The 13,584-nt window shown below is 29.3% G+C and overlaps 1 protein-coding gene across 1 annotated transcript; it reads right to left on the bottom strand.

Annotated features, from left to right (window-relative positions):
• Positions 1 to 3,244: 3,244 nt before the first annotated feature.
• On the bottom strand, positions 3,245 to 10,662 carry SOS4 (pfkB-like carbohydrate kinase family protein). The gene is made up of 13 exons (XM_047297456.2): positions 10,503 to 10,662; positions 10,288 to 10,390; positions 9,836 to 9,929; positions 9,571 to 9,675; positions 9,007 to 9,090; positions 8,455 to 8,528; positions 8,118 to 8,182; positions 6,592 to 6,655; positions 5,681 to 5,746; positions 4,912 to 4,968; positions 4,289 to 4,333; positions 3,708 to 3,761; positions 3,245 to 3,498 (listed from the first exon to the last, which is right to left on the bottom strand). The coding sequence occupies exons 1-13, from the start codon at positions 10,631 to 10,633 to the stop codon at positions 3,358 to 3,360; spliced, it is 1,083 nt and encodes a 360-aa protein (XP_047153412.2). The 5' UTR covers positions 10,634 to 10,662; the 3' UTR covers positions 3,245 to 3,357.
• Between the last annotated feature and the right edge of the window lie 2,922 nt (positions 10,663 to 13,584).

Raw genomic sequence — 13,584 nt, 5'->3', positions numbered from 1 at the left:
TGTAACGGGAAAAATGGAGGAAGGAAATTCATTAGAAAATAAATATAAGTTTAGAGATTTAATTGTAAAAAATGATTGAGGACGTAGTTAAAAATTGTTGACCAGTTTCAGGACATGCAGATCAAGTTAATCTAATTTAAATTATTTAAAAATAAATACACGCTTAGACCATTAGATTCGGTATTACTTTGTCAAATATCAATTCAAGAAACACTAACCCACGTTGTGCCTTTTGTTTATTTAGTATAATGTAGAAGAACGCTAAAATGCCTTGACTGGCCTCTTTTATGCACTAAAATATGAGGAGACAGAAAGATTTATTTTGGACCACACTGCGTTTTTAATTAAAGTAGTTAAATGAATGAACGTAACCAAACTTTATCTTGTCCATTATTCTATATTTTTTTAAGAATATGAAGTCAAACGGAAAACATTGTATTTGTTGCATATTTTTTTATAAAAGTTTTCGCTCCAAATAATAATAATCAAGTTATGATGATTTAGAACATGAGATGGAGATTTGGAAAAGAAAGAAGGAAAATATTTATAAATTATTATAATGCGTCAATTGTTTAAGGGGAAGCCATTATTAGTGGGCCATCATTTGGGTCAACCCTATAATATTATAGGATGAAAATTGTCTCCTTATTTTTATAGTTGTGAATGAGTCTATTTGTTGCGCTTTGAGAATACTTTCTCAAACTTGGCTTCTCGTGACCAGAACAAGCAATGAGAAAAATAGTGTTGAAAAGAGCCATTGAAGGATTCTCTTACTCTGTTTTATAATTTGTAAATTTGATTTCCTTTAACCTATTTTAAGTATCAATTATCACATTTAGATTATAAATATTAAAAAAATAATTAAATTTTAAAAAATATATATCAAAATAGAACTAATACACTTTCTAATGTTCAACTTGAGATAATGAATTTATGGTGGATAAATCAGTATAATATTTTTATACAATGGAACAGTCATAATACAAGTATGAATCGTATAATAATTTCATAAATGAAAATTAAACATATATAAGTTCAGCTTTAATTGAATTGAATCATTTTAAAATTTAATATAATATATATATATTTTGGTTTTACTACGTTTAGTTTATCCAATTAGATATAATTATTTTTCAAAGATGCTTTATTTACAATTGTTTGACAGAGAGTCAAAAGTGGTAAGTTAGAGTTAATAAACTTCTTCCTAAATACTTAAAGGAAAATAAATTAGAATTAGTAATTATGTAAATTAGAAATAATAGTTTGAGGAAACTGGTATAAAGAAATTCTTCAAATAAATTTCTAAATAATTTGAGTTTTAATTTTTTATTTTATTTTAAAAATACATGTAAACAAAAATAATCCTACGTGCGTTTACATATCCAACGTGACTGTCACAATATCTGTGTTTAATGTGCAGAGTCTTTGAGCTGGGTCAAAATAGCCATAAAGCTCAGTCAAAACACAGTTTTTCAACCTTCTCTTACTCTTCCTATCGTGGCTGAACTTGTTAGCTTTTATTTTCTTTTGAGAAAGTCGTGAGCTTACACTAGTGGACCTGGTTTCTCTTTTGAGTTACATCTGGTCACTCTTCCTTGTAAACTGTTTTATTTAATCCCTTACTAAATTTATTTACATTTAATCTGATATGTATATATGTGTGTGTAAGAGTTCGTACTTATCTTTCACTTACCTCTCTTCTTAAAGCACACCTTAATTGTCAATGATGCATGAACAAAGTAAGAAAAGTACTCCAAGAACTTGTGAAGGTAAAGTCCATATTTTCCATCTTCCAAATTCTATATTCATTGATAAGAACCATTCAATTATTTATAAACATTTTTTTTATTAACAAGGAATATATTTATGTACACATGAAACATCAGTTATCTCAATCCTTTTATAAAGTTGTTATTCCTAACATAGATGTAACAATTATATCAAACAAAAATCACACTACATTTTTACTACCTTTGTTACAAAAACGTCATCTACGGATATTGCAAGTTTGCTGTTTTTCCCGGCTATATGTTTTAACTGTTCATAATAAGGCCTGAAAATAGAAAGAAAAATAAAAGTTCTAAGTAGATATAATACCTAAAATACAATCTACAATTGATATTTAATAAGCCATTTGGTGTTATATGTTTTAAGATTATGTATTTGTTTGTTTTTTTCTATTAAAAATAAAGAAAATAAATTTAACTTTTTCATAAATAAAAAATAATTTATAACAATAAGTTGATTATAAAACTATATATATATATATACACACACACGCACACATTAAATTAGTATATAAAAATCAGTTTTAATTTGTTCTTCTAAAAATGTTTACAGAGATTTCTCTAGACAAATCCGGTGTGTATTTTTTTTTCTTCAAAAAGTGATGATTAAAGATACTAATGATGCTAGAATGAATATTTAGGCAGTAAGAATAGTGTCAGATAACAAAAAACAGAACATTTGAAAAATATAAAACAATAATACCTTTAAATTCTATTCCCTGTTTAAGGTTCAAGATCTTTTGAGTCATTTCCATTGTTTATCTCCTGGTGTGTTCAAAGTAGATATTAATGCATAAGAGCAGAAAGTTAATTGTCACAGACAGGATCCCCTCCTTCATTGGCGAAAACCACTGGGGAGCCAAATGGATTTTTAATCAGGATATAAAAAACCAGATTAAATCATTTTGAAGCACCACTGTTTTTGGATAATGTCAACAATAGAACCACAAAATTTCATCATAATTAATGAAAACGCTACATGGGAGAACATACCACCCATGATAAGACCTCTCAAGTTTTTTTTTTTATTATTATTAGAATAATGAAACAACTTATTTTGACTAATAAAACCACAAATGGACTGCCATTGTAGCATCATCAAGTAAACATAGTCATCAATCATCTTCTATAGCCAACATACATAAGTATAGTCTCCCCCCATACTCAGAACAATCAACATCCACATCTGATGGAATGATCAATGCATACAGACAAAGCCAGACATGGTGAATCTGGATCCTAATATATATATATATATATATATATATATATATATATATATATATATATATATATATATATATATATATATATATATATATATATATATATATTCGTGTATGTGTGTGTAATGTCCTAAAAATATGTATAAGAATTTTTAATAGTTAGACTATTTCTTTTACTTTCTCATCATCATATTAGTAATCATTCGATTTTAAAACTTTCCCATTTCAAAATTTGATCAATAAAAAACAAATAAATAAACTTTCCTTCTCAATTTATCATAATTCTTTTCATTCTTTAATAATAATACACATTAATACATACATGTTCCAATTAAATCGCCACTTTAGCTGTATATTTCTGCTTTAAAGTTGACTTGTGGGTTGCGAATATCATCCTGGCTTTGAATTAATCTGATCTCTAAACTGGTTGACTGGGAATCATGTCCAGCGTTTTTGTAGTCACTGAGCGTCCTGTGTAAAAGTGCCTGCACATATTGGTGATGCTTGAACGGTTAATTATTCATTAAAAATTGTGGGCTCACTCATGTTCTCATGTTGCTCGTAAGAAGTAATATAAAAACCATTCAAAATACTTTGAATGATAGACGGACTTTATTGAACCAAAAGAACTAGTACCACAATATCAGAAGTGGAGAAACAATAAGATCAATGATACACATAAGAAAATAAATACCTGCAAGCTTGACACTGCAAGTTCTGCAGCAATCTCAAGGTTGTCTCTGTATTTCTGAAATAAATAAAGATATAAACGAAATTACTAGTAAGATGACACAGGGCTATAAATAGCATACTGTAGAGGTGTAGCGGACCAAATAGCAGGTGCTATAACGGGTTAATACCTTAGAACAGATACATCAGAGCTTTTCTTCAGTGTTACTTGTGGGATTTCAATTTTCAAAACGACATGTATGTATTAAATACGAAAACGATATAAAAGACTTTTAATTTAGAACATGGGGGATTGATAATTCCAATCTTGAAAAGCTTGCATTTGACTTTTGCTAGTGTTTAGTCGTGTTTTGAAAACACCTGTCTTTTTGTTGCTAATTATGAATGTTATTGATTTAGAATAATTTTAATGATTCTTGAAATTATACATTAATATAAATTATAAAAAATTTCGAAATAGCACTTATCCCTCTATACGATATCTCACTATAGTGTTATTGGAGCCAGCCGCTATGCACCACATTTCGGAATTTCAAACATTAGTAACATCAAACTATAGAATAACTCCCAAATAAAGGTAAATACATTGCTCCAACCAAGAAGAAGTGCAGTCATCAGATCTCCTGTTCCCTACAAGCATAAGAACATAGTTAAGGTTCTATTCACTAAATGTTTGAATCTAAAGAGAATTTGATTAAAGAAATTAAGATAATAAATTTATAAGTTGGTCGTTAGAAAATTTCCTGAATTTCTTTCCTGTTTATCTTTTGGGATTTGGATAAACTTCTTACTGTCTAAGGAGCACCAGGTTAAAACGATTAAGAGCAATTAACGTTGGATGTTCTTTTGGTTGCACGTGCATTTTTTAATAAAGAACCATGTGGACAGTCAAACAAGGCTAGTTTGTTAGATGGGTAATGATGATAACAGGGTAAAATATTTTGTTGGCTAGTTTGAAGAAGTGTTTACAAAGTGATTTACGGTGAAGATGAGTTCTTAATCACTGCATTCTTCTCTATTTATATTTATGGAAATAAATTTATACATTCTTTGATAATCCATAGATTCAGATGCAAAATCATTGGATAGTCCAAGCAGAAATTAGCTGTGTTCGACTCCAAACAAATATTTCCCATTCACATAAGAAATATTGTAAAGATAAATATTGGTAAAAACTATAAACAAAAGTGTTTACAGAATATTCATACCGTAAAATAAGCTGGTATTTTTGGAATCACGATCTTAAATTGTCTGGGAGGCTCTCCCTATCAAAGATAATACAAGTTAGGTTGTCACCATGAGAACAGTATGTAGAATATAAAATCATCACCGAATTATTCGTCATTGTAATTTAATAATATTTTATATTCAATCCAATAACTTGTATGATTATGCATTGACACATATTACATCATTACTTGAATAATGTATTACTCTCAAAGTACAATACATAAGTACTTTTAACAGGTCCAATATGCATGTACATTGAGTTTTACTTTACCACATTGTTGCAAGCTGCAATGTCATAGCGATGTGGTTTGTCGATCAATTTTCACCTCTAACGACCATTATATGAACTACCTACTCGATTGGTTACATAATGGCAACACTCAGCTTCATTTGGTTATAACATGAGGTACTAACTGAACCATGCAGCTAAACTATTCACCATTGTTTAGTTGAACCACTCAGGTCAGTTTGCCTTCCAGAAAACTATGGAATTGTGGAAGACAGATTTTTCAAATCACTGCAGATGCTCAAGCCATAAGCAAACAGATTGTGCAAGATAAATATGAAAATTTAGTAAATTTGATTTCTATAATACCTTGTATATATCTGCAATAAGAAATAAAAATATGTCCACCAACTAAAGCATAATAAGCAGCATTTAGTTCACCTTTTTTGATGACTGCCAATGAGAAATAGAAATAAAAATATTACCATCAATAAAAGAATTACAAGCAGCAATTAATTCACCTTTTCTTTTTGATGACTGCCAATGAGAAGAAGGTTCCCGTCAATATTTATACTTGTAATTATAACCTGAAGAGCAAGTACGTCAGCTATGATTGAGAATAAAAGAGCCAAAACAACAGCGTGGAAAATCATAAAGAAAGACTTCTCGAGTAGTGACATCAGATATAGACAATTTCTTGGCATTAAAGAAAACGTACATTAAGCATATTGGAGATGGGTTAATTAGATATAAAGAGGGGAAGGATAGTAGAGATGCAAATTGTAAATTGAGCATTGGTTCTTTGAGAAAGGAGAAATCCTAAATCCATTGAGAAGGAAAAACTCTTGGAGGAGAGATTTCTCTCCTATTTCTTGTTCTTTCATCCTGAAATCTTTTCTACTTATGGAATATAAAGGAGCGGAACAATCAACCTATTGATATTGGAAGACTCAGATGATTCTTCCAATGTATCATTTTTGGGTCCAATGGAATTCATAGGTATAGGAAGAAGCCTTGTCAAATAGGAAATTTTATTTCAAGCATTTTGTTGATTGTTAATATGATATATATATCAAGACCTCTAAACAAAGAGTATTCGATAAAAATCCTTCTTTTATTTTTCTTTCAATTGTTGGTTCCCAACAAATATGTTCTTCTTAAATAGGAAATACTTTCCAACAGAGCCAATTAGTGAATCTTTTCTTTACTATTAGAATCAAAACATCTGAGAACATCTTAGAAGTTAATTGAGAAATCAATTTGCATGACATAAAAAAGTATAAAACATTTGTGACTAATAAACAGTTTGCCCACACTGATCAAAACGGAAAAGTCTTGACCTGTAAAACAAGTCTATGTTGAAAGGAGAAAGTTTACATCAATAGGTTATCCCAAAAAGAACGGCGTTTTTCAACGTATAATAGAGGCAAACCTTTGAAGGCCCAGCCGCATGGAGAAGTCTACAGGCCTCCCGACCTTGTCCTTCAGACTGAATCCTATGAAAAGGAAATTTGAGTACTTAGAAAGCAAAACAGATACAATGTGGAGAAGCTCAAATATAATGCACATGAACTAGAAAGATAAAGAAAAATCAAAACAACTAAAAAATCACAAACTACCTCTCGTTGATGAAAATACATTCTCAATCACTCAACGCATAAATAACAAGATAATCTGCAGGTGGATGTTGGATCTAAACCCAATCATTTCCATGAACGGCAAACTACAAATATATTTCCAATAATGCCAGCATGCTTTGGTTCATGGCAAAGCAATAGCACACACTGGACATTCCTAAAAACTAGGTTTAATTAACTTTTTGATCCTATTATTTATTTATATTCTTCAATTTGGTCCCTCTAGCAATAAAAGGTTTAATCAAGTTTTTCATTTTTAAAAGCGCAACAGTGTAACCCTTTAAAAATTCAGCTAAATCTCTCAATTTTTAAAAATGCAACAATGTGATTCTTTTGTTGGTTGAAATTAACGTCATTGTTTGTAAAACATCACTATGCACTGGTTATCAATTGTACGTTTTAAAATATTATTAAACATCTTATTAACAGTGGGATCAAATTGAAAAACCCAAAAAAAAATTATGAGACTAAAAAAAGTAATTAAGCCTAAAAGCTAACAAGATTTTTACCTCAATACAGGCATATCCATACCCCGCACAAACAAAATGCATCAATATGTATGATTAAAACCCATGGAGAATAATAATGAGGCCAACTCCCCTCTTTCTCCCTAACTATAAAGGTTTTATTATCCTTTTAGTCCCAATATTTATTTATTTTATTCAATTTGGTCTCACTATTAATAAAATATTCAATCAAATCCCTTACTTAATAAAAAAGGTAACAATGTGCCTACTTTCCATCCAATTAGCAATAAATTCGTTAAAAGATAAATGTTGACATATTTAGTTAATGCATTCATAAAATTTATAACCAACAACCAACGCAAAGCGAAAATTTATAATATTAGTACGATCAATTCCAATACATGAAAGAGTCATATTGTTGCATTTTTAACAAATTGAGAGAGTTGATTAAACCTTGAAAGGGATACATAGTTGCCTTTTGAAAATTGAGGAGCCAAATTGAACAAAATAAATAAATATTAGGACCAAAAAGGTATCTAATTATAAAGAAAAAATAGAGGAAAAGAACACTTGTAACTCAAAATGGATCCTTCTCACGTGCAAGCAAATCAATAGTAGTATCGATATCATACAGCCCTATATGAACACCAAATAACTTCATTCTGGGTTTTTGTCCATAACTTAATCTCAACAACATCAATCTTTTACTCCCAAAACTTAGTCAAGGACTTTTTGTATTGAACAGAAAAGGAAACCAAATCGACGTGCTATCATCTATACACTAGGGAAAGAAAACCAAAAAAAAGGAATGACTGGAACAGAAAATTATGCAATATTAATTCTTATATAAATACCTGAAACCTGTCAGTAGTTCTGCCTCAAACTGGTTGGGAGTCAACATTGAAGCCACAGGAACAACCTGCCAAAATATGTGTTACTCAGAAGCTAAAACTAGGAATATACTTTTCAAATTAAAAATGGGATACTGAAAGGGAAGTATGCCTATATCATCCAATAAAAACAGGAACTTGTTAACTAAGTAATTATATAATTTAAAATTATAAGTGAAGGAATACAATAGTTCAATTGAATAAGTTTATGTTTTTCTAATTTGTTACACTGTATATGACTACATAGTATAAATTATTTTTACTTCACGCCTGCAGAAATATCTTTATAGAACAGTAATACCTTCTCACGATAGACTGATACTAGCTCTTGAGGAACATAAAGCTTTCCTTCATCACCCATCACTGGATCACACACTGACAAGGAAGCACAATTTTATTAAATGCAGATGTACATATATACATATTCTCTAATAAAAAGTAAAATAAAAGCTTGAGGTTCAAGTGCCCAACACCAAAAAAGGAAAAACATTGAAATCATATTCCCTATGCTTCAATTGTCAACACTTAAAAATCATGACAAAACCACATTGTCCATATGGAACACAAACTTTAGTTGAGACTTAAAAAAGCATATTCCCTGTTGGCTACAGCAGGATGTAAGTTTTCTCTTCAATTTCTCCGTGTATGTCTAAAGACTTAAATTATGTTTTTTCATTGTTCCTTCTAGTAACATCGAATTATTCATAAAAGCTAGGTCAATATAACATGGCCTGAAGTTAAAAGTAAAGCTGAAAATGACAAAAGAAATCACAAACATTGTACAAGGCCACATAGGATAATCAGCGCAACTTTATCTGAATATTAAAGAATCCCATATCTTCAATATTCTCACCATAGATAAGCTCTGGGTTTATTGACCGAAGTTTGTTGACGACTTGCAATACAGTGTTTAGAAAAGACTCTGAACCAATATAGCCTGAAATTGAAATAGGGAACAGAACAAAATTACAACAAACTGACAGGATAGTGATTAAAGACAACTGACAATATCATAGTTGTTCACAAAAGTATATCATAGAAATCATAAAAATTAGAATTTTTAAAAGAGGAAACATTACAGAATAACTCCAATAATACAGAATAACGATTTTGAAAGAGAGAAACTTGTGAACAAAAAAACAGAAGAATAAATTAACAAGAACACAAGAATTCAGACATACTAAAGAATACTACATTTAATGAAAATAATTTAATATACTTTTAATAAGAAAAATTGAAGCATTTCATTAAGAGCAACAAAAATGGTTGAAGAAACACATCGTCTAAGAAATATAGATTGCTGCATATTGTGGCAAAACTTCAATCAGCGGTATGCTGTACCTATTTAATATAGCGTTCATGAGGTAAGTGACATACAGTTCACAATCTAAAGTACAAAGGGAAATATTTACAATACCTGTTAACAAGTGAGTATAGAACAATAATTCATTTCCTTCAAGGCCTTCTATTAGTTCCCAGAGTTGCTGTCCATTCAAGACCTGCCCCTTAAACGTCGGATATCCTGTATTATAATCCTCAAATTTATTAAACCATTACTGCAGTATTACTTTGACAAGTATAGCATACCACACCTAAACTTGTTCAAATTGACAAATGGCATCACACCATATATGAGGCCTCAGTCTTGAGAGACTGAAACAAAAATTAAGGGCTTGGCTTGCCTGTATGATTCGAAAACTGCACGGAGTTAATTGGATCCACATCGTAGCCCAGTAATTGCAGAGGGAAGACAGCCGATTTATTGCCAACATACCCCTAAGAATAATAAACAAGCAGCCACAATGTCAAGGTAAGTACTTAGCCAGCTGCATTCAACTGGCAATGACATTCAATTCATTATTAATACCAATTACCAAAGTTATAGTTGCATAGAATTTTACTACCAATAAGAAGAAACCAAGAATACCATTTTTCTCAATCCAAAACATCATGCATGTTAAGAGACATAAACGTTATCAATATTTTTCCAGAACATTTGTTATAAGAACAGCTCAATGCAATGATTTCACTGTAGGCAACAATATTCTTCATTCAACAAGCAGTCGGTGACATCTTCAACGAACATTCAATGTATTAAAGAAGCAATCGAGGAGTAAACGCTGAAGAGAAAAACCTGAACGGTGTGAGATTGAATGCTGAGAACTCGACCGGTGTCGGAGGGAAGAGCAATGGAGAGGATTGGAGGCGCCATGTATGAATTCGCGGAGTTTCTTGCCCTTGAAATTGAGAGAGAAGAAAATGGAAATCGGTCGAAGAAGATGAAAATTGGAATGGAAAGCAAGTGCGGCGAGGTTGAAAAAGTTGGGAGTTGTGTGAGAGTAATTTTACCGGAAAATGCGAGTTTCACGGGAAAATCTGAAGTTGGATTGGTCTGAGAGCAGCGAAGGCTTTAACAGCATGGAGCAGTGTTCAACGCTAAGCCAGCCAACTCCTCCGTCCACATTCATTCGTTCGTTCATTCATTCATATTATAATCCAATATTCTGAAATTAAAAATGAAATAGATGACGTTGATGACACTTTTCATATATTATTACTTTTGTACAAGTTAGGTTTAAATTGCTCTTAGACTATAAGTTTTTATTCCAGCCTAACTTAACTTTAATTGGATTATTACTTGAGTTAACTTTGTATTTTTCTTATTTTCTTGTCTTGTTTCCTTTTTACCTTCTTTTTCTTCTTCTATAATGTCTCCTGAACTTTTTTCTTTCTTTCTTAAAATTAAAAATATCGAATAATTATATTTAAGTTTGAAAGTTCCTTTTTGAGTTTAATTATAAATATTTCTAAAACCTGAGATTTTGTTTCACACGTAATAAAAAACGGACGCTGACCAAAACATGGCAAACAATCTGTGTTAGGTGGAAAGTACTACTTCCCAAGTCACATTTGGATCACTATCATTTAAAAACTTGGATTGAATAAAAGACTTTGGGTGCATTACGTGAAATGTATTTGAATAAAAAAAATCAATTAAATAATTATTTTATTATTTTTATCCAAAAGCAGAGTTCAATCAACATTTTTTCTCCTAAACTAAATAAAGAAATAATTTTAAGTTCACCGTAATACAGTTATTGAATAAAAATGTTACGAACAATTATATAATTCTAAACAAACTCTATTAAACCCTCTAACTCTAATGATCAGGACCGTGTATGGTTTATTTTGAAAAAGAAAAAAAACACAAATTGCTTTATAATGCAAAATCAATTAGCCCACGCATTTTTACGAAAGTGGTTCGTTTGTTTTGAGGGTTTCTCCCTACACCACCTCACAGCATCACCACATTTTTTGAAAAATTCAAAATTATCTTTTATATTTTAAAATATCCTATATCCCATATTTTTTTTTAACAGATGTCGACATCCATTGAAAAAAAAATACTTCAACGGATATGTCACATCCGTTAACGGATATCGCTACATCCCTTTAAGTTTCTTTTAATTTTTCGTTTATTAATTTAATACATTTTATATAATTAGTTAAACTGATGTGCCGTGACCATATCCGTTAAGATTTTTTTTAGTTTATTAATTTATTATATTTAAAATTAATATATAAATATTATTTAATTTTTTTTAAATTTATTACATAATTATATATAAATTAATTTTATTTTATTTAATAAAATAATTATTATTAATTTAATTTATATATTATTATTTAATTAATTATTATAATATTTTCATATTATTAATTAAATGGAATGTGTCACATCCGTCACATCCATAGATTTCTTTTTTAAGTTTATTTATTTATTATATTTTAAATTAATGTATAAATATTATTTAATTTTATTTTAAATTTATTACATAATTATATATAAATTAACCTTATTTTATTTAATAAAATAATTATTATTAATTTAATTTATATATTATTACTTAATTAATTATTATAATATTTTTTATATTATTAATTAAACGAATGTGCCACATCCGTTAACGAATGTGACGACATATGTTATGTTTTTCATTTATTTTTTAAAGTTTTTAGTTTACAGATGTAGTCACATCTGTTGATGGATATCAAAGGTGAAACAGATGTTGACATCCGTTGAAAGTGAAACGGATGTTAACATCCGTTTCATTAGAAGGACAAATTAGGTATGGAGTGATGCATGGAACATTTGGTGGTGCTGGAGGGAGCAATACTTTTTTTTTCTTTGATTTGATTGGCGTATCTATTACCAACTCTTATGTATAGTTTGCATAAATTAGTTCGACGTATAGCTGAGTTAAACGAAGAAAACTGAATTAAATGTTTAATAAGAATAGTTTGGTGCAATTGTTTTACTTAAATATTTTATAAATATTTAATTGGTTGATTCATGTTTTTAATTAAATAAATTAAAAAATTATTATATTTACATAGTTATTATTTAATGGGTTGCGTATCAATATGGTAATATGAACATGTGACATATTATTAATTTAAGGGTTAAATATGTTTTTAGTCCCTAAACTATTGGTCGTTTCTGGTTTTCGTCCCTGTTTCAAAGTAAGGTACAATTTGGTCCTCATTTTTTTCAAAACGTTCGTTTTAGTCCTCGAAAACTAAACACTGTTTAAAAATTTGGTCCTCATTTAGCAACAAATGAGGACTAAAACCAAAATTCCGAGGACTAAAACGAACGTTTCGAAAAGAATGAGGACCAAATTGTACCTTACTTTGAAAGAGGGACGAAAACCAGAAACGGCCAATAATTTAGGGACTAAAAACATATTTAACCCTTAATTTAATTTTGAAAAATCAGAAAAAATGATTTTGTAACCTTCCCACGTATGATATTTTTCTACATAATAAGTAATATAAATATTTTATCGCTTTGAAAGTTTTAAAATACATTATACAGGTAAAATAACATTAAATAACTATAAGAATGACTAAAAAAATTAATAATGTATATCTATATAATAATTATTAAAAAAATAAAATAACATTTTCAAACATGTCTTTTATAAAGAAAAAAAAATGAGGTTATTTTTTCCTTTAATGTATTTTTGGGTTATATTGAGATTGTCACCATAGATCAGAAATTTCCAAATCACTGGCACGTGAAAGCCAGTTTATTATATCTATGTATGTTATATAGCCAGGGACACGTTGAAATTTTTTGATGACTTATTTTTAGTAACTATTGTTTCTACCATTATAGAATCTCTGTTTAAAATTCAGATCTAATGACCGCGTATTATTACATTTACATGATATTAGATAAATTTAGAATATCTTTGGAAAAAACATTTTAAAAATATTTTTAATAGAAAAAATATCTTTAACTTTAATAAGAATATTGGAATCTAAATTTTACTTTTTGAAATGCTCATTAAAGAATAAAAGAAGGTGGCTATTTTTTATTTATAAAATGTACCTGAACAAGAAACCACCCATTCAAATGAATGTT

The sequence above is a fragment of the Vigna umbellata genome, chromosome 5 (assembly GCF_029865625.1).
Source record: "Vigna umbellata cultivar VRB3 chromosome 5, Vumbellata_1.0, whole genome shotgun sequence".
NCBI lineage: Eukaryota > Viridiplantae > Streptophyta > Magnoliopsida > Fabales > Fabaceae > Vigna > Vigna umbellata.
The sequence above is the reverse complement of the archived record's forward strand: the minus strand, read 5'-3'. Positions and strand labels throughout refer to the sequence as shown.